The following is a 26,156-nucleotide window of genomic DNA, read 5'->3' as shown; positions in this document are numbered from 1 at the left end:
CAGTATCAGAGGACAGTGTAATGCATTTGTTGCACACACTCAGCCAGCAAATGGTCTCACACACTCAAAAACTGAACTGTAGGCCAATGGTTTATATATAAAAAAATATATGCTTGTTTTATTTTAGAACCAACAATAGGAAGAAAGCAAGTTACTTACCTGTAACTTTGGTTCCCCAGTATTGGTAACTTTAATAGATTCTCATGCTTTGTATCATTCCCCGTCGTCGGAATGGGAGCCTCGGTAAACAAAAAATATATTACCTACTGGCGGTCGCCAGTAGGTAGTTATAGTTAGGACCACGTTTCCATAGGAAATCCGCAACATTCTATTTTGAATAACTTTGGCGCCGGTTGACGAATCCTCGCGAATTTTTCAAAATAGGTGGGGCGCTCCGCTCCGCTCCGCTCCTACCCTGAAAGTCTCGGGGGGATTCGTCAAGCGGGGGCTGAGATAAAAGGGGGGTCCCAAAACGCGTTTTTCCCATGCATTTTTCCATAGGACCTTTAGACACAGCTACAGCCCGAACGGCTGAACAGAATTACTTGAAATTTGGCAGAGAGGTAGTCCTCAGGTCAAGGAAGTGCCTTTTGTAGGTTTGGTGTAAATCTGTTCAGTAGATTCTGAGAAAATAGCCTTTAAATCAATATATATATCTGAGCCAGCTTACGGTGCGCTTATGGTGCACTTACCGTACGCGTACGGTGGCGTGCGAGATTCTGATTGGCCCTTAGATCTTAGTAAACATTCGAATCGGTCGAAACAAGGAAGCGGCGGCCGCCATTTTCTCTCTCGCACTCTGAGGGGGGAGCTGATAAACAAATGCCAAAAACATATAAAGGGGCTGTTTAGACAGCGCCCATGCACATAACCATGTTAGTTGAGTCTTCAAAGATCCCCCAAGGCAAAAAACGGTAATTTTTTATTTTTCGAAAATTTCGCCGATTACGCTTACCGTACGCGTACGGTAAAAAAATTATTAAAAAAAAAAAAACCACTTTCTCCACCCCGTGTGCAAATGGTGGCCGAAGGCCACCATTTGTGCATGGCATACAAGAGCACAGCATTTCCCAAAAAAATTTCAACAGATTACCTATCACAAGGAAGCGCATAATATGTCCTCCATGTGCGCACGGTGCGCGAAGCGCATCGTGCGTACATGGCCCATCTAGCGTAACGTGGGCACGCGGTGCGCATAGCGCACCGCGTGCCCACCGTGCGTGCACGGCACTAACTGCGTAAAGTGGGCGCGCGGTGCGCGAAGTGGGCGCGCACGCCACGAATGGCGTAAAGTAACTTAGCATTTAAAAAACCGTACAAATTCACTGAAAAAACCATAGGTTTCACACATGTTATAGTTAGCGGAAATTTTACTGATAAAAAACCAATGAAATTCCCCCGTTATAGTTAGTGCAGGAAACTATAACTCACGCGACCGCAATCTTCTGCTGATGACATATGTGTCTTTATGAAAAAAAAATATTTGTAATATATGTATAGCTAAAAATTTATGGAAGAAGACATGGGCAAATAAGTGTCTAAATACAGTATTAGCATCAGCAGAGGATTGCGGTCGCGTGAGTTATAGTTTCCTGCACTAACTATAACGGGGGAATTTCATTGGTTTTTTATCAGTAAAATTTCCGCTAACTATAACATGTGTGAAACCTATGGTTTTTTCAGTGAATATATATATGTATAACCATAGAAACAAAAGAGAAAAATAGGCCTAGGCCTCATCTCATTTTGTAGTATATCACCCTCTTTGTGTAAAAGAGCCCAAACTTTTGCCAGGACCAATCAGCACAGCCTCACCCCTTGGAACCTTCCTGAGAGAGCTCAGCGCCTCAGATTTTCATAGCCGTTGTGCAAACAGCCACTACCTCAGTAAACCGGCAGAGCTTTCCCAGGGGAGGTGGGTGGGCGCATGAGAATCTATGAAAGTTACCAATACTGGGGAACCAAAGTTACAGGTAAGTAACTTGTTTTCTTACCCCAGTATTGGAACTTTCATAGATTCTCATGCTTTGTATCAGAATAGCAAGCAGTAAATCACGACAAGCACATTTCGGAAAACACATGGCTTTACAAACTCATCTCAGTGTACATGATAAAACAACCATTACTGAAACTAAATGTGCTTACCAGGATGGAGGGATTGTAGGGAAAGCTCACCTCATTGAAAAAGATTCCGGAGGACTGCTTCACCAACAGCAGCTTCCTCTCGTCCCACCGACTCCAGGCAGTAGTGCTTCGTGAAGGTGTGTACACTGCTCCACGTTGCTGCCCTGCAAATGTCCTTGATCGCAACCCCAGCGAAGAGAGCCACTGAAGACGCCATCACTCTCGTAGAATGGGCCCGGGCCCTTTTATCCAAAGGTTTGCCCGCAGCCTGATGACAGTATTGAATTGCACTGGAGATCCAGCGGGAAATGCCACTCTTGGCGAGCGGCAACCCCTTCCGTGGTGCACTGTAGGCAATAAATAGCTGAGTAGACTTTCTGAAAGAGCGTGTGCGCTCGAGATAGAATTTCAGACATCTCTGGACATCCAAAGAATGCAATGTTCGTTCCGCCTGGGTGGAAGGACGCGGAGAAAAGGAGTTCAAAATCAAGGGTTCATTCAAATGAAACTCCGAAGGCACCTTCGGGATGAATTTTGGGTTGGTTCTCAAAATCAGCACATCCCTCTTGAACTGCAGAAAAGGCTCCACTATAGAGAGAGCCTGGAGTTCACTAACCCTCCTAGCCGAACTTAATGCCAAGAGAAGGGCTAGTTTCCACGACAGGAACTTCAAGTCCGCCTTGTGAATTGGCTCAAAGGGCGCTTTCATCAGTTGAGCCAGTACTAGGTTAAGCTGCCAGATAGGAGGGGGTGGTCGGACCGGAGGAAACATCCGAAATAACCCCTTAAGGAACTGCTTAACAATCCTTGCGGACCATAGAGATGGCCCCGATGTCTTCCGTCGAAAACGGGATATGGCAGCCAGATGTACCTTGACCGAAGAGTGCGCCAGACTTGATTTAGCCAGAGACAGGATGTAAGGCAAAACCTGATGTGGCCGGGACTTATAAGGATGGAGTTTATTCCTGTTGCACCATAGACAAAATCTCTTCCATTTTGCCCTATATGTCTTATTAGTGCTTGGCGCCCGCGCCTGAGATAAAACATCCCTGCACTCCCTGGAGAGATTCAGATGGCGGAATTCTCTGTGTTCAAGAGCCACGCTGTCAAATGAAGTGACTTCGGATCCGGATGGAGCACCTGCCCCTGATCTCGCGACAATAGAGATGGAATCAGTGGCAAGCGAATTGGGCGATCTTGGGAGAGAAGCAGAAGTTCCATGAACCTGAACTGCCGCGCCCATGCTGGAGCAATGCGTATCATCTTGCATGGTTCCGCCCTGACCTTCCTGAGAACTCGAGGAATGAGGGGAATGGGAGGAAAGGCGTAGCAAAATGCGCCGAACCAAGCAATCGAAAGGGCATTCCCCAGAGACCCTTGATGGGGAACCTTGCTTGCGTAAAACCGGCACTTGGCGTTCTCCGGGGACGCAAAGAGGTCTATGGTCGGAGTACCCCATCTCTTGAACACTGCCTCCAGCGTGGCCTGATCTAACTCCCATTTGTGAGTCACTTCCGTTTGTCGACTTAGAGCAACCGCTGTGATGTTGAGACACCCTACTATGTGCTCGGCTTGCAGACTGATCTTGTGAGAGATCGCAAAATCCCAGATCATCTGAGCTTCTTTGGACAGAGTCCGCGACCTTGTTCCCCCTTGCTTGTTGATATAGTGCATGGCCGTCGTGTTGTCTGTCCGGACCAGCACTGCACGATTCTGAAGTCTGGGAAGGAACGCCAGCAAGGCTAAGTGAATGGCTCTCAGCTCCAAAAGATTGATGTGGCGTAGTCTGTCTGCTGGACTCCAGTGACCGCTGACCTGCAGCTCCTGGAGGACAGCTCCCCATCCTTCTAGGGAAGCATCTGTGGTCACCACCATAGGAGAAGGAGGGATCCGGAACGTTAATCCTCCTGCGATGTTCTCCTTTACCAGCCACCACTCGCAGGCTTTGCGCATAGCAGGTGTTATCCACACCCTGTCGTTGAACGACCCTTCTGCCTGGCGCCATTGTTTGTCCAACTCCTCCTGCAGAGGGCGCATATGAAGCCTGCAATGCGGTATTAAAGGTATGCAGGATGAAATTGATCCGGGTAAGGACTTGTACCGTCGAACTGATACATATCTCCTGTGCAGCATTTGGCAAGCGGAAGTGGTCAGTTTGCCCTGACGCTCCTCCGACGGACAAGCCGTGCATCGTTTCGTGTCCAGAATAGCCCCAAGGAACTTCCGTGACCTGGAGGGTATCAGCACCGACTTGGACATGTTGAGCTGAAGACCCAAATGGGCGAACAACCGCATGCAAGTTGACACGGCCTGAGACGTTGCCTTGAACGACGGAGCCTTGACGAGCCAGTCGTCCAAGTGCGGGAACACTTCCAAGGACTGCTTCCTTAGAAAAGCAGCGACTGGTGCCAGCATATTTGTGAATATCCGAGGTGCCGACCGAAGGCCAAATGGAAGCACCTTGAACTGGAAATGGCTCTTGCCTACTGTGAAGCGTAGATATTACCTGTGAGCTGAGTGGATCGGAACATGGAAGTATGCATCCTCTAAATCCAGGGACGCCAAAAAATCTCCCGGATTGAGTAGTCGTAGAATATCCTGGAGAGTGACCATCCTGAAAGAGAGTTTGATGAGATAGGTGTTGAGCTCCCTGAGGTCTAGTATAGGACGCCATGCATCTTCCGTCTTTCGAACCAGGAAGAACCTGGAATAAAACCCGTTGCCCCTTTGTGAAAGAGGTACGGGCTCTATCGCCCCCTTGATGAAAAGTTGGTGGGCTTCGAGATGTAATAGTCGGAGATGTTTTGATGGACGGGCGTCCGGAGCTCTTGTTGGAGGAAGATCTTGGAACTCCAACGTATGGCCACTCTGAACAATATTTAAGACCCACCGGTCCGATGTTAAAAGAACCCAGCTGTCCAGACAAAAAGATATCCTGCCCCCGACCGGTGTTCTTGGTAGGGGAGGAACAGTAGCCAGAGCCAGGAGGCCGCTATTGCCTCTTGGCGTTGTCTCGTCCCTGACGATTCTGACGTCCTCTCTGGGACTGCCGAGAGGAAGACGCCGACTGTCCTTGGCGTTGGCTGGAGTATTGACCTTTATAGGACTGTCCTGATTGTTTGGAATATTGACGTTGGTTTCCTCTGTAATTTGAAAACCCCCGACCACGTGCCCCTCTGAATGGCACTTTGCGATAGTTCAAAGACCCCAAGGACTTAGCTGTGTCTGTGTCCTTCTTTATGCTTTGGAGGGCGTCATCCACATGCTTACCAAAAAGCATCTCCCCGTCAAAGGGAAGGTCCAAGATCTTATTCTGGACCTCCTGGCGAAACCAGGTCGCCTTCAACCAGCCTTGACGGCGCAATACCGCTGACCCTGCCAAAGCCCTGAAAGCAGTAGAGGCTATGTCCATCGCACAGTCAATGACTTCCGAAGAGCATCTTTCCCCTTCCATCAGAACCTGCTTGGCTTCCTCTTGACTCGACTCTGGTAGCTGGTCCATGAACGGCTCCACGTCGCACCACATCTGGCGGTCGTACCTGCCTAGAATAGCCAGAGAATTAGCTGCACGCACCAACAAGCTGGCCATGGTGGAGAATCTTTTTCCCACATTGTCCAGCCTCCTGCCTTCTTTATCCGGAGGCGTGGTTAACGGAGTGGACGGATTCTTTGACTTGCTCTGTGCGGCTTGTGATATTACGGAATCCGGCTTAGGTTGTCCTAGGAGACATGTAGGACTGCCCTCAGGGGCCTTGTATTTCTTCTCCAGCCGGGGAAGAACCGGAATGACCGTCGCCGGATTCTGCATCGTTTTAATTCCCTCATCCCAGACATGTTCTATGATGGGAATTGATCTGACCGACTTCCTATACTGTGCTTTAAAGTCATATAGGAAGCAGTCGGACTGCTCCACTGTAAGGGGCAGACCAAATCTCTTAGATGCCCGTTCCATCAAATTATGGAAACCACCAATATCTGCTGGAGGCGATATATTTGTCTCCCGGCCCACAGCATCCGGGTCCTGCATCCCAGTGTCATCAGGGTCCCCATCCGGATCCCCTGGATCAGTAAGAGGGATCACCTGCCTCTCATCGTCCTCATCTGTATCCAAATCTTGTGTGTCTTGATCGGCAGGTTCCGTACCTGAAGGTTGAGGAACCACTAACGGTACCACCGATGAAGTGGTACGAGGTATATCCCTTGGCAGAGGTGGCAAGTCCATTGTCATGTCACGTGGCACCACAGACGTAGAAGGCCGCACCGGAGTGAGATCTGGTAATGACGGAAAACGAGCTTTATAGTCTTGCAGCATCATTTGCAAATCCGTCACTAAAGCCACTGGCAAGGCTATCATATCCTGCCTCAGAGAGCGGGGGTGTACTTCCTGTATCAAGCTTTGCCGCCCCTCCTGCACCTCTGGACCATAAAAGTCCTCAGTATCCGTGTCCTGCTGTTTCACATTCAGGTCTGAAGGGCTGTAGGCGTCCCCATACTGCCCATCCTCTTCCTCATCCTCCGAGTCCTCGAGAAGCATGGATGGTGGCAAAGGCGTGACCCGCCTAGGAGAAGTCATGTCCGGCGTAATCTTTAACCTCTGGATGGCAAATCCCGAATTCTTCGTCGTCGACGGTCCCGTCGACGGAGTCGATGGCAAAAGGATTCCCTGCGTCGACGAACTCGACGACGACATCGTCGACTGAAGGGTAACTGTCGTCGACGGGGCTAGAATCGTCGTCGACGATGACGTTGACCGTTCCAGAATCGTCGTCGACGGAGCATGTTTCATCGTCGACGGAGCAACCGTCGACGGTCTCGTCGACGAACTCGTCGTCAGCAACATCGACGAACTAGTCGTCGTCGTCATCGTGGTCTTCGTCGTCGACACCGCCGTCGAAGACGAGAAAGTAGCTGTCGTAGACGATGAAGTAGATATCGTCGACGGTCTCGTCGACGACCCCATGGAAACAGTCTTAACTATGGAGATCGTCGGGGGAGGAGCCTAGCGCGCAACCAAGATGGCCGCGTAGGTGCGAAGCTCCCGAGGACCTCCGCGACCTCCTGAATTAATCCTGATTATATCCTGTCTTTGACGAGGGGACTGTGTCTGTGTACCCGAGCTGAGGCGGCGCCCGTTTTCCGTTTTCGAATCGGACCCCGGACACTGGTGGGAGCACCGATCGAAGATTGCGGCCTTCTCCGCGCCGGCCCCCCGGATTGGAGTTGTGGGGCGATCCGGGGACAAAGCGAACAGCGGCGGGCAGGGCTGGGCGACTCGCGTACCCCGCGCTTTCACTTTCGCTTTTGCGCCCTCCTTGCCCTCAAGCGAGGTAGGGTTGCGGAGCGGGGTGCGGTGGTGTTGCCTTGCCCCTGTGCCCGGCTGACCCGCCGGCTGTGAATTGTCCTGCAGTGCAGTGGTCACCCCCCCCCCCCCCCGGAACCCGTGAACTGGTTTATCGGCCCTTTCGAGGAGATTGGCACGACTTTGGGAGTGCGACATGTCCACAAAGCAAGATGGCGACCGGGCCAAGGTGAAATCGACCCGCCGCGGCCCGGCACTTCAGTCAAACAGTATGGACCGCTACACCCTCCAGAAGGGATCCCCAGAGGCACAGCGTACATCCCCCGCGGGCCCGGCTGAGGCGTCTGCTCAACCCGCGGATCTGACCCTCCGGGACGTCATGGGCGCCATTGCCGAAATGAAGGCCTCGGTGGACCAGCGCTTTGATACTCTGGCGCAGAAGATAGACTCGGCCCTGGTGGAGGTGGGCCTGGTGAGAGCTGACTTGTCTAAAACAAATGACCGGGTCGATTCCCTGGCCCACACCACCTCAAGTCTCACTACGGACGTGGCGGCCCTTCAAAAAGAGGTGCACCGGCTTGGCCAGGCGAGCGCCATGATGGACCGTCGATTGGAGGACGCCGAGGGTCGGGCCCGGAGGAACAACGTTCGTATTGTCGGGGTGCCGGAGGGACGGGAGGAGGAGGCGGCAGATTTGTTTGTGGAAGACCTGATCCTCACCCATCTCCAGCCCCGGGGGCTGAGTAAACTTTTTGCGGTGGAACGTGCTCACAGGGTCCCCGGAGGAAGACCTAAGGTCGGAGCCCCGCCGCGGCCTCTCATTGCCCGGATTTTTAACTTTCGGGACAGAGACGCTATCTTGCAGACTTCCAGGCGACAGGGACCGGTCAAGCTTGATAATATGGACGTGAATTTCTACCCTGACTTTACTCCGACGGTCCAAAAGCAGAGACTGAGTTTTCTCGGAGTTAAACGTCGCCTACGGGACATGAACCTTAAGTACTCAATGCTTTTTCCAGCTAAGCTGAGGGTGGAGGTGGATGGTCGCACGCACTTTTTTGACCGTCCCGAGGCGGCTGGGGACTGGTTGGATACTCTGCCTGGGGATCGGGGCCGGGGGGGTGGGGGGGGTGCGGTTGGCGGGGAGGGCGCGCCGGATCAGAACTGAGGGGGTAATAGTAGGCCTTGCTCTGGACAACATTTTGGTTACCATTCACTGATCGTGTATGTTCCCCCTCCCATGGAGGTCGTACGGGGTCCGTTGGGGGCTTTCCCTCCTCCTCTGGGGGACTAGTTAGTTTTTCATCTATGGGGCGACAGGCACACTGCACTTTGGGGGGGCTGTCTGGGCTCATGCAGGGGTGCAGGGAGGGGGGAGTTCTGTTGGGATGGGTGGGTGGGGGTGGAGTGTTGTTTGTTTGCACCGCAAGGCGAACCCTTTACTGTATTGTTGTTTTTGAGATGCTCTTTGGGGGACGATTGATGGCTTCCATGTATGATGGGGGGTAGGAACCTGACTGTTATCATGGAACGTTAACGGACTGGGGGATAGGATTAAGCGCGGTGTGGTCCTGCAGTATCTGAAACGAATTTCACCAGATGTGATCTTCCTGCAGGAGACACACCTTATAGGTAACTCCTTTCATGCCATGAATCGGAGAGGCTATCGCTTGGTGGCCCATTCGGGCTTCACCTCGGGCTCACGGGGGGTGGGCATCATGATTAAGAACTCGCTCCCATTGGAGATTGATGAGGTGCGCCATGATGAGAGGGGACGTTACACTGTCTTGGTGGGTAGAATGGAGGGCAGAGTGGTCGTTTTTGTATCAGTGTACGTTCCGCCGGGGTTGCAATCTACCACGTTTGCGGACCTGGGGCGCCTCCTCCTTGACCTCCCGGATGGGCTTCTGGTAGTTGGGGGGGACTTCAATGCGGTGGCTTCAGGGTCTATGGATCGTCATCCCCCCAGGGACCTCCCCCGGGCACAGGCGTGGCTGTCCGGCCTCTTAGATACACTAGGATTGGTGGATTGCTGGCGACTAAAGCATCCCGCGCAGCTGCAATACACCTTCCACTCGGGTGCCCATGGTAGCCTCTCGCGGCTTGATTATATCCTTGTTCCTGCGGCCTGTGCTGGGAGGGTGGGAGAGGTGCGCCATTTGGCGCGGGGTATTTCAGATCACTCCCCACTACTGCTGCATCTTGGTGTCTTCCCGAGGGGGGAGGGCAGGGTAGCCCCAATCAACGCCTGGTACCTGCGCGACCCCACTATTCGAGCCGAATTGATCAAATCCTTGCAGCGGTACTTTGGGGAGAATGTGGGGTCTGTCCCTTCTGCCATCTCCCTTTGGGAGGCTTTTAAGGTAGTTCTTAGGGGGGAGGCCCTCTCCCTTATCTCCCATGCCCGGAGGCGCGAGCGGGAGGAGGTAACCCGGGTGGAGGCCGAAATTACTGAACTAGAGGGTGACCTGGGGAGCGGGGTGACGGATGCCGCATTGCATGTTCTACACCTCAAGCAGGCGGCCTATAGGGCCCTCGTCACGGAGGCGGCCAGGGGCCTCAGTAGAGAGCAACAGGGGCGACTGTATGATGTGGGTGATAAGGCTGGTAAACTGATAGCGTGGTTGGATAAAAAGGAGAGAGCGAGTCGTGTGGTTCCGTTGATCGAGAGGATGGATGGTGTATGTGTCACCGAGCCGGACGCCATTGTCTCCTGCTTCGCGGATTATTTCCGCGAGGTATATTCCCCGGTTTCTCCCTGCTCGGAGGAGGATTCCCATGCCCTGCTTCGGGACATCGCGCTGCCCTCCCTTTCGGTGGAGGACAGGGATTCGCTGGACGTTCCTCCCACCTCGGACGAAATTGCCCTTGCTATCCGCTCGGTCGCATCTGGCAAGGCCATGGGCCCCAATGGCATTCCTATCGAGCTGTACAAGCTGCGACCGGATGTGCTGGCGCCCCACCTGCGCGCGATGTTCCTGGCGGCCTGCTCGCGGGGTTCCCTTCCGCCGGACCAGCGTCTGGCCACGATCGTGGTGATCCACAAGGAGGGGAGACCCCGTGAGCGGGTCACATCCTATAGGCCTATCTCGCTCTTGAACGCGGAGCCCAAAATCCTCGCCAAGGTGCTGGCCAACCGGCTGGTCGGGGTGGTGGGCGACTTGGTCCACCAAGACCAGTCCGGCTTCATACCCCATCGTGACACGGCCCTTAATCTGCGACGCTTGCACGGGGTGCTCGCGCGTGTCCCGTTCGTGCGGGAACCGGCCATCTTGGCGTCCTTGGACGCCACCATGGCGTTTGATACGCTTGAGTGGCCATACATTTGGGCGATGCTGGCGAAGTTTGGCTTCGGGCCGGGCTTCATCAGCTGGGTCAAGTTGTTGTATTCCGGCCCATTGGCGCAGGTGGTGGTGAATGGACGAGTTTCGGCCCCATTCGCACTGGGACGGGGTACGCGACAGGGCTGCCCCCTGTCGCCTCTCCTGTTTGCACTGGCCCTGGAGCCCCTGGCGGAGTGGCTGCGGTGGCACCCTTCCATCCGTGGTCTCCGTTGGACCCCCGAGCATGAGGACCGTGTGTCCCTCTACGCTGATGATATCCTTCTATATCTCGCCTCCCCGCGTAAATCACTGATCGTCCTAGTTGATGTCTTGCGCTCATTCGGTCGCAATTCAGGCCTCGTCATCAACTGGGCGAAATCCTGTGTATATGTGCTTGCCGGGGAGGCTCCGGTCCTACCACGGGACTGTCCGATCCAGATCGCCTCCCAGGGGTTTCGGTACCTGGGTATATATATTACTCTGGACCCGGAGGCCCGCTATGAGCGGAATTTGCTGCCCCCCCTCCAGCGCTTGAAGGAGGACGTGGTGCGTTGGCGGCGTCTGCCGCTTTCACCGCTTGGCCGAGCGGCCTTGTTTAAGATGTCGTTGCCGCGCTTTCTGTACGCTCTCCAGAACACCATGGATTTGGTCCCGGCGCGCTACTTCCGAGAGGTGGAGAGTTTGCAGCGTCGCCTGTTCTGGGACGGGAGACCACGTATCGCCTTGGCTAAATTGACGCTCCCGTGGTACGATGGGGGGGGGTTGCCCTCCCGGATATTAAACGGTATTACTGGGCCTCCCAGCTAGCTGCGATTAACCATGGCCTTTACGGGCCTGCCCTGAACCCGGCATTTGAAATGGACAAGATGCTCCTGCCCGGTGGCGACTACAATCGGGCGCTCTACTCTGGCGCGCCGGACCCTCGCCTGACGGGACCGACGCGTGTCATGGTACGTGTATGGCACGCGGCTAACGCAGCTATGGGGTGGAAGGACCGTTTGACCCGAGCGTCACCGCTATATGCATCGGCGAGGTTGGGCTCCTTGTGGACCTCGAAGGGCTTCGAGAAATGGGACACGATCGGCATCAGCACAGTGGGAGATCTCTGGACGAGGGGGGGATTCAAAACTTTCGAGATGCTGCAGACGGAGTTTCAGTTGCAAGGCAGTGAGTACTTCCGGTACTTACAAGTCCGCCACGCGCTGGGCTCCGTCTTCCCGGATGTCGCGTCCATTCCGGAGTCTTCCCCCCTGGAGGACAGAGTGCTGGATGGCCATGTCCCAGACAGCACGATCTCCCTTATATATAAAAAACTGATTAACGACCGATCGGGCCTGCTGACTGGCCTCCGCGAGGCCTGGGTTGCTGATGGGCTGGAGTTGGACGACGAGGACTGGATGTCCGCGGTGGCCTCTCCGAAGGAGGTGGCCATCCCGGCTCGCCTTCGCTTCGTCCAGCTTAAGATCCTCCACCGGGTTTACGTGACGGGGCCAAGGCTTCTACGTATGGGCTTAGCTGAGGATGGACTGTGTAAGCGTGGCTGTGGTGCTTTGGCAACTTTCTTGCATATTCTGTGGGAATGCCCAAAGGTGGAGCGATTCTGGCGTGGTGTGCATGACGTCCTGCGAGTGGTTACGCGTGTCGTGCTGTTGCCTGAAGCGAGGAGATGCTTGCTGAATGTGTGGGAGCCAACTGACTACTCGGTTCCGCAGACGCGGTGGGTGACTCTGGGATACATGATCGCTAAGCGTGACATTGCTCAATTGTGGGGATCCCAGAGGCATCCGGCGGTGTCGGCCTGGAAAGAACACATGGATTGGTGTATGTTTCGCGAAAAGGTGGTGTATGTTGCGAGGGGTAAGCCTGGGGCGTGGGTGAAAATCTGGGGCCCCTGGAACGCCTATCGCGGGGGTATTTGCGAGCCGCCGCTGCTGCCGGCTGCTTCGCCAGCTCCGTCCCCCTAGCCGACCCCCTCCCCCAGCCATGGGCATGTGGTTCCCCAGTCCCTGATCTGTTCTCATTCCCCTCTTCAGAGTTTGGCGATTGGTTGGGGTCCCCCACTTAAGGAGCGTGTGCTGTCACTTGGGATTGCGGGTTGCCTTGCGGGTGTGGTTGTTTTTGTGTTGTTGTGTCTTGACAAAAGGAAACCGAATTGTTGGTTTGGAGTTATGTGGCCTGCACTACTGATATCTCCTGATTTACCCTTGTTGCACTGCCATGAGGTTTTTCTGTATGTATGTCATATGCTATTGCTACTCTAGCGGCCGGCCAGACGGTTGTAGGCCCATACTTGTAACTATCTGAGATTGTAATAAACGGTTTCAAAAAAAAAAAAAAAAAAAAAAAAAAACTATGGAGATCGTCGTTGACGTACCTGCTATAGCCTGCGTCGACGGACCCTGTTTCTTCACTGGAACTGACTGAGGAGTTTCTGCAGCATGTTTCTTCACAGATTTCTCCTTCTGGGACGGAGGGGAAGATGTTGCAACCTCCTTCTTGTCCCTAAGGGCTACGTCCACAGCAGCAGCCCGTCCCTGCCTCTCCTTTACACTGCCGTGAGGAGATTTCATGGGACCAGCCTCCTCAGACCTTTCAGAGATCCCGTGAGGGGCTTTGAGAGGGGGTTCCGCAGAGGTGGAGGGAGATGACCTACCCCTCTTCTTAGATCTCCTGGAGGAGGTAGAGATTGATTCCTCCTCATCCGAAGAAAGACCCTCCGTCCTGGTCTTTAGCTTCTGCAGCCACGTCAGCAACCGACCCTCTCTGTCTCTCAAGGTTTTGGTAGAGAAGGTCCGACAAATTTTACAGTCTGTGGCCTTGTGTTCCGGGTACAGGCAGTATATGCAGTTTTCATGCTTATCTTCCACAAACAGTCTCTTCTTCCCACAAGAAGCACAGGATCTGAATAAAGCTTTCTTCTCCTTTTCTGACATAATGTCACAAAAAATGGCAAATAAAGAGGACTAATAGTAAAATTCTGAGAAACTGAGCAGAGCTCAGTGGAGACTCCCTAGCACAACGTGCGGTAGAAAAATCTGAGGCTCTGAGCTCTCTCAGGAAGGTTCCAAGGGGTGAGGCTGTGCTGATTGGTCCTGGCAAAAGTTTGGGCTCTTTTACACAAAGAGGGTGATATACTACAAAATGAGATGAGGCCTAGGCCTATTTTTCTCTTTTGTTTCTATGGTTATACATATATACATATATACATATATATATATATATATATATATACATATATATATATATATACACATATATATACATATATATATATATATATATATATATATATTTTTGTTTACCGAGGCTCCCATTCCGACGACGGGGAATGATACAAAGCATGAGAATCTATGAAAGTTCCAATACTGGGGTAATTAAAATATACTTTCTCAGAATGAGATGCTTTATATAAATACTTTTGCAATATGCTAATAATAATAATAATAAAAGGGATCTTGTCATGCGCAAACATAGCCCAATGGGCGTCAAGGCGCCTAAATCCAAATCCAGCTAATTACAAAAGCTCCAGCAGCTCAACCTGTGTACGCTCTAGAGAAGCACCAGGTTTTAAGGGCCTTTTTAAACAGAGCTAAGGAGGGCAAAGTCTTCAGCTCTATCGGCAGGCTGTTCCAAAGTTGTGGGGCAACAACTGAGAAAGCCCTGGCTCCCCATCTAACGAGCTTAACACGAGGGACAACAAGTTGAAGCAGCCCTGAAGAACGCAAACTTCTCGAAGGGCAGTAACGAGTAAGCAAACAGCTGATGGCGCCTTTGGATTCATCCTCCATTGCTCTGTATGTCAGACACAGAATTTTAAAATTAATTCTGTGCTGAATAGGCAGCCAGTGAAGGTCTCTCCTCGCAGCAGTAGCAGAGGAGGACCTGGAGAGATCCAGGACAAAACGTGCAGCGGCATTCTGCACGATTTGCAGTCGATGTATAAGGCCCTTGTTGGCTTCCATGTAAAGAGAGTTGCAATAATCCAACCTGGAGCCAACAAGGGCGACTGCAATCTGTTTACGAGCTTGAAGTGACAGATATTGACTTTTGTAGAAAGTTACAAGTGGTTGCAATAGGCAACACAATTTTAAACACAATAATGCATCGAGCTCAATGGAAGTTTCAAGTTATTTGCAACAGATTACTTTTAGGATTACTTTTGGATTTCCTTGACTGGATCCTAGATTCAGTCCTGGGTCAGTACTTGGAATCAAGGGATAAAAGTCAACTTAATTACTGTGATGATTTTTAGACAATATTTTGCCATTTTAAAAGTGGACACTGACTGTTTTCTATGAAATATTTTCTATGATTCCCTATGGCAGAAAATACAAGTTGCAGGTATAGTATGTTCTCGTTACTTTTGTAATCCAGTACTGGGTGCCTAGACTCTGTACTGGGACCTTAATCCAAAACAGGTAAGTAATTAAGTTTTCAGAAATTATACGATTTTTAAAGAATATTTAAAGTTTGCAGAAATTGACACTTAGAAGAAATTTCACAGAAACACAGTCCATGATTTCCTATGGGAGAAAATTGGGTTACTGGTAAGTACAGTTGTAAGTATTTTTCAGAGTCAGTGCTAGGCACCAAGATCCAGCACTGGGAGCTCACCTAATACCAGGTGAGTATTTTCGTTTTTGTTACTCGGCTGATTTTTGGTGAATATTTTATGTTATGAAAAGTCCACACTTCGACGAAATTTCAGGAAAAACCAGTCAATGTAATCCTATACAGAAAATGGAGTTATCGGTTTAAAGGTAAGTACTCGACTGGCAGAGTTAAGGTTCTGGGCATAAACTCAGGGGTCTCCCAGGGTCAGGTAGGTACAGTTGGTTCACCCTCAGCGGCACAAGGGCAGCCGGGTGCAGAGAGAGTTAGGCCCAATGTTATCCTATGAGAGGTAGGGGGGCCTTGGTTGGTGGCTGCTGACTAGCAGGCCACGCGGCTGTGGGAGCTGGGCTCCTGGTCACTTACTCAGGGCAAGTGGGGAAGTAGATAGGTGTAGAGGTTGCACTGCCAGACCCACTCGGGCAGGGTGCTTTTGAGCCTTCGGGCGCTCAATTGATTTCAATGGAAAATCTCCGGTTTAGAAAAAGACTGCAAGCTCGTGGACGAAGATTCTTCAGGTGCCACCACCACTTCGAAAGGTAAGTTGGGTAGTTGGAGGATAGGTAGGTACCCCGGGATTGGGCACCGGGTGCAGGGGTGTCTTTTGGTGTCGGGAAATCTTACCCTCTGTTGATCTCGGTGGGGGGAGGGAGCACCTGGTTCTGAGGCTGCTGGCTTCTTCAGGAGTGTTGAGAGAGGTCCTTGGGTGCCGGACTCGGGGTCACAGTCGCCGTGGGGTCGGCCTCGTGGTCTTTGTTCACTCTGGCACAGGCCAGGCTTGGCGGGTGCAGAGTGGAAAGGGTTCGCGATTCTAGGCTGCTGCCAGGGATTAGAAGTAGATTTTAAGTAGAGCCTCTACTCATGGGAGTCCTAGGGGTTTAGAGTCAAAAGGTAGCCAGGTCCTCCGGGGTTTGTGAGGTTGCTGGCCACAAGAGATGCCGGGTTGGAGCAGGAGCAGGTTCAAGGGTCGACAGGCCGGTAGGGCTGGGGCCAAAGCAGTTGGTGTCTTCCTCTTCTTAGCAGCTGCAGGGCAAGTCTTCTTTCTTCAAGCTCTTCTTCGGATTTCGGAATCTGGGGGAGGAAGGTTCAGGGTGCCCCTAAATACTAGATTTAGGGGCGTTACAGGTAGGTGAGGGCAGGGACCAATGGGTCCCTGTCCTGGGGTGGGTACACCCCATATCCTGCCTCTCTCCTGTGGGAGGGGGGCAGTAGCCTAGTCCTGATTGGGTAGGGCTTCCCATCTTCAAGATGGCGAGAGCCCGGAGATGTGCTTCACCTCGCCTCCCCCACCCGAGGGGTGGGGTTGGCAGGCTGGCACATCCCCTGTCCTTATTTGGGGTTTCCGGCCATGCTTCCCACCAGAGCAGGGGGTTGCAGTGGCCTGGGGAAGCTCACAGAGGCGGCGGCATGCCTTTGAAGCTTTCCCCTGCCCATCCTGGGGGAGGAGATTTAGCACCTCGCACAGGATGTGCATTGTTGCAGGCCCAGAAGAGCAGGGGCTCTCCTACCCAGGGGTCCAGCAAAATGTCTGCTGTGTGGCAGCCTAGACAGCCTCAGAACAGACGTAGATTGTACGTTAGGTTTTAGGGGGCATCTCTAAGATGTCCTCTGGGGTGCTTGGTACATTAAATCCCACACTGGCATCAGTGTGGGTTTAATGTGCTGAGAAGTTTGATACCAAACTTCTTAGTCTTCAGTGTTGACATATTGGTACTGTGGTGTTCGTGTTTGACGAACTCTCAGCACCATGTACTCTTAAATGGCAGCACTGCACTTACAGTGCCCAGGAATGGACCTGAGTACTGTACACCATTGGCATAGGGCACCCAGCTAGAGGGGTGGCTGATGTATGCCATGGCAGTGTAGGTGGAAGGCATGACACACAGGGATGTGTGCCATGTCGACTCTGTTTTGTCTTGTACCCAGACACCCAGCCTGCAAGGGCAGTGTGTGTGTGTAAGGGTACAGGGCCTCTAAGGGTGGCACAATGAGTGCTGCAGCCCTTAGAGGCCTTCCCTGGTCACAAGGCCCTGGGTACCTAGGGTACCATTTACCAGGGGCTGACATGTGGCCAGGGTTTGCCAATTTGGGTTTGAGGTTTTTAGGGAAGGAACATAGGCCCTGGGCACCTGATTGGCAGGAATCCAGGGCACACTCAGTCAAAGTACATTTAGCAATTCAGCAAAAAGTGGGGGCATACCATGCAAGAAAGATGGCACTTTCTCACAATAGTTTTGAGTAATAAGTTACTGGATATAGGACAGTTTAAAAATGCAATAGAAATTGTACTTTGTTTGATTTACAGGGGAGCAGTTGTATGCAACACTTAGCAAATACAGTACATTGGAATGAATAGGCTTTTTCAGTAAATTGCAGGTAAGTTACTTTTTATGTTACTTTTCTAACTCTGTGCTGGATACCTAGATTCAGCACTGGGACATTTCCTAGAAACAGGTAAGTAATTATGTTTTGGTTATTCGCCTGATTTTTCAAGAATATTTTCAGTTTTCAAAACTCCACACTTCGAAACATTTTGGAGCAGTACATTGAAATGAATGGGCTTCAACAGTAAATTGCATGTAAGTTACTTTTCACGTTACTTTTCTAACTCAGTGCTGGATACTTAGATTCAGCACTGGGACATTTCCTGCAAACAGGTGAGTAAACACGTTTTGGTTATTTGTGCGATTTTTGAAGAATATTTTTAGGTTTCCAAGCTCCACACTTAGAAACTTTTTGGAGAAAAAGTGTCAATGTTATCCTATGGAAGGAAAACAGGTTAACGGTTCACAGGTAAGTAATCGACTGTGGGAGTTAAGGTTCTGGGGTTAGACTCAGGGGAATCCCAGAGTCAGTGATGCACTGTTGTTGCACCCTCAGCAGCAGTAGGGCAGCCGGGTGCAGAGTGTTGAGGCCCAATGTTATCCAATGGGGGATAGGGGGTCTCCGGTTGGTGGCTGCTGGCAAGCAGGTCACTGGGTTGTGGGAGCAAAGCTCCTAGGGTTAAGCTCAGGGCAAGTTGGGGACCAGAGTAGCACCAAAGGTGCACCCTCAGCGGCACTAGGGCGGCCGGTTGCAGGGTGCTGTTCTGAGGTCGGGGGCCTGTTTTCAATGGAGAACCTCCGGGACCTTGGGTCAGGATCGCCGGGGGACCTCCTCGTGGTGTTTTTCAACTCTAGCTTGGGCCGGGTTCGGAAGGTGCAGAGTGGGCTGGATTCGCAGTCTCAGGCCGGCACCAGAAGCTGCAGTTTAAACATGTCCGGTGTTCACGGGAGAAACAGTCTGGGAAGTGAAGGCAGGCAGGTCCTCCGGGGTTTTTGAGGTTGCTGGCTACTGGACATGCCGGTATTTCGCAGGAGCAAGTTCGAGGAGAGACAGGCCTGTAGGGCTGGGGCCAAGTCAGTGGGCGTCTTCCCCTTGTTAGCTCTGCACTACTCTTGGTCCTTTTCTTTTGGCTGCTCAACTGTCTGTGTTGTAAGGAGTTCATACGCAAGGAGCTGTGTTTCTGCCTAGCAGCACAAGTCCACTGGCCACTTCCTTTTGCAGACCAGAACTGCGGGTCTGCAACTATTGACCCACATACATTCCTGGGACATGGAGTGCTACACTAATAAAGAAAGTCTAATTACAGTTTCAGCATCTGTAACCACAAAGTCTCTCAGATATGGTATATTTCCGACCCCACTGACCTGAGCGGGTCTGCAAAACCAGGTGCTCTGCCGTACAGGAAATTGCAGCATCATCCCTCAAAATGAGGAAACATTGCGAAACTTGGAAAAAAAATATACTCACTTTTTCAGAGAAGCCAAAATTTTCATTGAAATGCCACACTGAACCCAGTGTTTGATGGGTTTGGGGCAGCCCTTTCCTTTGACCGTGATTCCCTCCAGCTCAAGCCGGTAGGTATTCACCTCTGGGAAGAAGAAAAAATTCTATAAACATAATGGAACTTTTGAATTATACTAAATAATTTCATAAAATGATTCGATTGAGTTTGTTAGTCTCAAACACATACTTAAGTAGGTAACCCCTGGAAATATATTCATGGAACCCCTCCATTATATGAACGGTTTCTTTTCGTAAAGCTTGCATACAGCAATGCCACCTGATTTAAAACTCGATCCTCAGATTGTGATAAGTGAAGTTGGCAACTTACAAAATATGACATTTTGAGGGAACATGGTTGAGCGAATTACAAAGCAAGTGCTAGATATGTAGCATTATGTCTGCCACAAAGTTATTTTTGTTAGAATGTATTTGATACAAAGAAAAACAAAAAAAGAAATCAAAAACATTCACAACAGCATGTTAGCAAAGTAAAAATACATTTAAATATTCATCAATAATTTTAAAGGTTATGAATTAAACACAACATATGTATTTACAATAAGTATGCAAACCTAGAAAATCATTCAATGACCAAAGCCTCATTAAACTGACAACCAAAAATAGATCTAGACATTTACACTCACGGCAAGTAATGGATTTGGGACTTGTTTAATTAACCAATATTCTTACAAGCAAGTGCATTTAGCCATTACTGTTCTCAACATTAACACTGCATGCATTAAAACATTTAACTAAAAGAAGATAAACACTAAAATTAAGAAATGCAGGTCTATTTTAGAAGTCAATTTAGAGTGGAGGTTCTCAAAACTGGTATAATGATATGATGCGGTGAAGAAAAGAATACAGATGTCAACCACTTCATCACATTTTTCGGAAGACAAACATTATTTGATTTGGGGGAAATTGGGGCAACCTTTGAATGTCAAATCTGTGTAATATTAAACTATGCACAAAAGTGAAAACACTTTTTTAAAATCTTGTTGCAACAGAAACACAGAAATGATTAAATAGTAAAATTTCGGTTTTAAATGCTTCTTTTTTTCAAAATCTTGTTTATTAAGTTCAGGGCATAATAAAATCCAAATAAAATCTAGGCACTCATTGCTGTCAGCTGGAACTGATTCCTTCAACATGTTGCACTTACTTGTTAGATACAATACAAGAGAGATCTCTTTTAATAATCTATACATTCAGTTTCATCCCCCCCCCCCCCCTTAATCAGAAATCTCTTCAGTCGGCAGCCCAGGTGGATCACAGATATTGAATATGCTACTTACCAGTATGCATCTGCTCTTGGCATGTAGGGCTGCTGACATTCATATCTGTGCATAGATCGCCGCCTAGTGTTGGGTCCGGATGATTGCACATTGTTGTCCTGGAAGAGTCTTCGAAGTATCACGAGATAGGTGGCTCCTCCCCTGGACTACAGTGCGCATGGGCATCCTCTCCATCCTTAGATTGTTTTTCGCCATTGTGGCAGTGATGGAGCAGATACAGTAACTGATGACCATGCTATACAGTAATTCTGAGTGCTGCAGCCGCCACAGGCGCCGGGGAGGAGGGTGGGAGATGTGAATGTCAGCAGCCCTACATGCCAAGAACAGATGCATACTGGTAAGTAGCATATTCAGTTCAAGGCATGTGGGCTGCTGAATTCATATCTGTGCATAGATTATATAGCAGTCCCTCCATTAGCGGTGGCTGCCCGTGCCAGCTGCAGCAGTCTGAAAACGAGTTTTGAGAAAAGCCTGTCCTACAGCTGCCTGCTGTTTTGAGTGTACATCTACACAGTAGTGTTTGGTAAATGTATGTATAGTGGACCATGTGGCTGCTGGAGTAGTTTCTTTTCTGTAACTCCAGTTCTGTAGTAGGGGTATCTCTGTTATAGTCATAATCTAGTGAATAGTCCCGCCCATGTGCGTGGACCCCGGAGCAATAAAAAATAATCTCTAAAAGGTGACAAATCATGCAGACCTGCATACACCTTTAAGAGAGAATTTAATTTAAAGACAGATAATGCAGCCTATACCCACAGGCTACACTGTCCAGTACTTCAACAAGAATTCCACCAACATCCACAAACAGCACTGCCTGTCTAGTTTTTCTCCACATAGGAAAAAAAAAAAACCCTGCCTCTACCAGCAAAAGCCTCTGGAATGATAGAGAGGAAGGAGTGGACAGACAAGCCCCGTAGGCTGCCATTATGTGGCTTAGAACAGGATACTGTGCCTTAAAGAAAACTTTCCAGATTTCCAGAACTTTCCCCAGTATCCCAGAATGCCCAGCAGGTCCCATTTACTTTTAGTTCTTTTTGAAGGCGTAGCACGCCAGACCTGTAGCATTCTACATATGAATAAATATCTCTCCACCGGGGAGGAGGGCGGGCGCTTATGACTATAACAGAGATACCCCTACTACAGAACTGGAGTTACAGAAAAGAAACTACTCCTTCTGTAGTAGGGGATCTCTGTGTATAGTCATAATCTAGTGAATAGAATGGCAAGCCCATCCCCACACAACAGCAGCGGTGGAGAACAAACAAGACAAACCCACTACTGTGCGAACAAATTTCGCAGCGAAGCCTGCCCAACCTGAGCATCTGCCCTGGCATCCGAGTCCAGACAGTAATGCGCAGCAAAGGTATGGACAAACTTCCAAGTGGCCGCCTTGCAGATTTCCGCAATAGGAACATTACGCAGCAAAGCCGTCGTGGCAGCCTTGCCCCTGGTGGAATGAGCCTTAGGTTTACCCCCTAAGGTCTTATCAGCCTTTTGATAACACAATTGTATGCAGGACACAATCCACCTAGAAATGGACTGCTTAGAGGTCGCAAGACCAGTCCTGACTGATCCATAATTCACAAACAATTGGTCCGACCTACGAATATCCTTGGTCTTATCCAGATAAAATTTCAACACCCTCCGAACATCCAGGGAATGGAGAGACCTTTCCGCTGGCGAAGAGGGATTCTGAAAGAACGTAGGTAAAGTTATGGTCTGGTTGACATGAAAATCAGAGATAACCTTAGGAAGAAATTTAGGGTGAGTACGCATCACAACCTTAGTAGCTTGAAATACAGTATAAGGTTCTTGACAACATAATGCCTGAAGTTCACTCACCCTGCGGGCCGATGTAATGGCCACTAGGAACGCCGCCTTCCAGGATAGGTGCTGCAATGAAGCCTTGTGAATGGGTTCAAAAGGCTCCTTCATCAGTCTGGACAGCACCACATTCAAGTCCCAGGAAGGCGAGGGAAGTCTGACGGGAGGAAACACTTTCTTCAAGCCTTCCAAAAAATCCTTGACCACAGGGATCTGAAAGAAGGAAGTCTGTGAAGGGCATTTCCTGTAAGCAGTCAAAGCAGCCAGATGAACCTTAATGGAATGGAAATTAAGGCCAGACTGCGCCAGATGTAAAAGGTATGGAAGGATGACATCTTCCTTACATGTTGTCGGATCAAAGTTCTTGGACTTACACCAGATACAGAACCTCTTCCACTTATAGGCATAGGACGTCCTAGTGGAAGGTCGCTTAGACTCCTTCAGTATGTCCATACAATCGTCTGGTAGATTCAGATGGCCATATTGCACTATTTCAGGAGCCATGCCGCCAAACTCAAAGACGAGAGGTTGGGGTGCACCATCCGCCCCCCGAACTTCGTGAGAAGGTCCGGCCTGCACGGCAACCGCATGTGAGGAAGGAGAGACCGGTGAAGAAGGTCCGTGAACCACCACTGCCTGGGCCACTCCGGGGCGATCAGGATCATCCGCGCCCTGGACTGGGACAGCTTGATGAGCACCGCCGGAATCAGGGGAATGGGTGGAAAAGCGTACAGAAAGCTGTTCGACCAATCGATCCATAGCGCATTCCCCAGCGTCCCCCGCTGGTAGTACCTGGATGCGAAGTCTCGGCATTTGCTGTTTTCGGCGGTGGCGAACAGATCTACGTCTGGAGTCCCCCACCTTGCGAAGACTTCTCCTAGTACTTCGTCGTTTATGACCCATTCGTGGTTTTCCTGAATCAGCCTGCTCAAGGCGTCCGCCTGAGCATTCTGCACCCCTGGCAGATGCGTGGCCGTAATAGTCAGTCCTCGGGCCAGCAGCCAGCGCCAGATCGCCTGCGCCTCCTGCGACAGAGTGCGCGATCTCGACCCCCCCTGCTTGTTGAGGTAATACATCGTGGTTGTATTGTCCGTCTGTATCAGCAGCGAGTTGGTCTGGAAGGACGGAAGGAAGGCCTTCAGTGCCAGGAAGACAGATCTGAGTTCCAGGAAATTGATGTGGTACGTCGATTCCAAAGGAGACCACTTTCGTTGAATCTGCAAGTCCCCGGAATGCGCTCTCCAGCCCTGGAGAGAAGCATCCGTCACTACACTCGTCGTGGGAATGTCCTTGTGGAAGGAAACCCCCTTGAGGAGGTTTTCCGCCGAACACCACCACTTCAGAGACTGAAGAGCATGCAGCGACAGTCGTATCTTGTCGTCCCAAGAGCCTGTCCTCTGATCCCACTGATCCTCCAAGCACTCCTGCAGTGGTCTCATGTGTAGCCGTGCGTGAGGCGTGAGGAAGATACAGGAGGCCATCGATCCCAGTAGAGAAGACACCTTCCTCACTGTCGTCGATGGAGCCGTCCTGAGGTCCTGAGCCTTCCGAAGGAGTGATAACAATCTCTCCTCCGAAGGAGACACGCTTGCTGACCGCGTATCGATGGAGGCCCCCAGGTACTTTATGCACTGGACCGGAGTCGTGACCGATTTGGACATGTTGACGTGTAACCCCAGCTTGTGCAAGAGAGCGCACGTCCATCGGAAGTGATCTTGCGCTTCCGAGAAGGATGAAGCCTTGATCAGCCAATCGTCCAGATACGGGTAGACAAACACCTTGTTCCTCCGCAGGTGTGCCGCCACCACCGCCATGCACTTTGAAAAAGTCCTGGGCGCAGATTTTAGCCCGAATGGCAGTACTGTGTATTGATAGTGATTGGCGCCGACTTGGAATCGCAGGAACTTCCTGTGCTTCCGTGCTATGGGCACATGGAAGTACGCATCCTGTAGATCTATGGCACAGAGCCAGTCTCCCCGTTGCAGCTGAGGGTAAATCTGGTGCAACGATAGCATGCGAAACTTCTCTCTGCGAATCCATTTGTTTGCCTGTCGCAAATCCAGAATGGGCCTGAACTCTTTCTTGTCCTTCTTGCGAACGAGGAAGAACCGAGAGTACAGACCTCTTCCCCTTTGAGACAGAGGTACCTCTTCTACCACCTTTTTTTTCAACAAGATGTCTGCCTCCGCCTGGAGATCTCTCAGCTGGAATTGAGAGCTGACCGGCGGAATCGCTGGAGGCGGGCTGATAAACCGAAGACTGTATCCATTGCAAACAATATTCAGCACCCACTTGTCCTGAGTAATTTTTCTCCACTCTGCTGGAAAAAATTGAATGCTTCCCCCCACTGGAGTGGGTAACGGTTGAGGGGGAAGTAGCCGCTCAGGGCCGAGACCCGGCCGGGCCCTTGGTAGTGGTAGTAGCCTGCTGGCCTCCTCTACCCCTCTGGCGCTTCTGGAAGGGCTTGCGGAACTGCTGCTGTTGTTGCTGCTGCTGTCCCGAACCCTGCCCACGCCGTCTGCCCGAAGACCCGAACCACCTCTGGAACGGGCGCTTCTTCTTCTCGGCCTTCTCCAACCCGACGGCCGTCAGGGTTTCCGCCTCCGCCTTCATGCGGGCCATCTCATCATCCGCATGTTTCCCGAACAGGGTTTCCCCCGAGAACGCAGGTTGGCCACTCTTTGCTGCGCCTCTGGCTTGAGGGACGTCAGGCGCAGCCACGAATGCCGCCTCTGGTGGACGCCATGACAGTAGGCGTGGGCGGCCAACAAGGATACAGCCGCCGCTGCGCCGATCACCTGGTTAGAAACCAGCATGCCTTCGCGCACTGTTTCCAAGAAGTCCTCCTTCTTGTCCCGGGGCAGCAGGTCCGCATACTGCTGCAGGGACTCCCACAGGGCCCGGTCGTAACGGACCAACAAAGCCCCTGCACTCGCCGCCTTCATGGTGGTGGCGGCGGTCCCACACACCTTCCTGCCCGCAGAATCCAGCCAGCGGCTTTCTTTGTCAGGCGGGACCGTCGATGAAGGGGCGGTCGCATGTTGTTTCCTCGCCGCCGTCACTATGACCGAATCCGGCTTCGGGTCCACCCTCAAAAAGGTAGGGTCCGACTCCGGGGCCCTATACTTTTTCATGAGCCTGGAGGGGGCGGCCTTAGTCACCGCGGGAGTGAGGAACAGCTCCAACGCGGGTTCCACCAGTCCTGGTACAAGAGGCAGTAGAGGGCAAGACAGATGTTTCTTATGAAGTGTCTCGAATATCACGGACGTCGTGGGTGTTGGAACCGTCACCGTGATACCCAACTTTGCTGCCCCTCTCAACAGCACCTCTTGGAAAGAGACCAAATCGTCCACCGGAGACACCCTAGTCCTCGGCGAGTCCGACAGCGTCGGGGAAAAGTCTCTGGTCGAGGATCGCGTGTGCGACCTGGACCTGTGCCTCCTACGGCGTCGTCCTGAGTCCGACGATGACCGTCCATGGCTCAGTGATCTTCTCCTCCTGAGAGAGCGGGAGCACGACCTCTTCAGCTTCGGTCTGCCCGCCGGTCTAGCCGGTCCCGGCGACCGCGGGCGTCGTGGCTTCGGAGTCCCCTGCGGCGGAGTCGGGTACCTCGGAAGGGAAACCGACCGCGGGGGAACCGCCGGCAGCCCCACTGGAGTGCGTGGCAACGACCGAGGTGGGGGCGGCGGAGGCAGTGTCCGCGGCTGTGGAGGCGGTGGTGGCGGTGGTGTTGGCGGTGGTGGTGGAGGCAGAGTCGGAGGTGGTGGGAGAGGAGGCGGTGACGTAGGCATCCGAGGAGGCGTATACACCACAGAGTACACCGATCCCGGTGACGCTCTCTTCCTCGAC

At 51.4% G+C, this 26,156-nt stretch overlaps 1 protein-coding gene across 1 annotated transcript in view; it reads right to left on the bottom strand.

Moving 5' to 3' along the window:
* The window catches only part of DDX46 (DEAD-box helicase 46), a 1,041,144-nt gene that overhangs the window by 714,593 nt on the left and 300,395 nt on the right, over positions 1 to 26,156 (bottom strand). The window contains exon 9 of the mRNA XM_085617987.1: positions 19,150 to 19,270. Within this exon, the coding sequence (XP_085474113.1) occupies positions 19,150 to 19,270 (121 nt within the window). The remainder of the gene's footprint in view (positions 1 to 19,149; positions 19,271 to 26,156) is intronic.

The sequence above is a fragment of the Triturus cristatus genome, chromosome 7 (genome assembly GCF_964204655.1).
Source record: "Triturus cristatus chromosome 7, aTriCri1.1, whole genome shotgun sequence".
In the NCBI taxonomy this organism is placed as follows: domain Eukaryota; kingdom Metazoa; phylum Chordata; class Amphibia; order Caudata; family Salamandridae; genus Triturus; species Triturus cristatus.
Note: the sequence above shows the minus strand (reverse complement) of the source record. Positions and strands in the feature narration are given on the sequence as shown.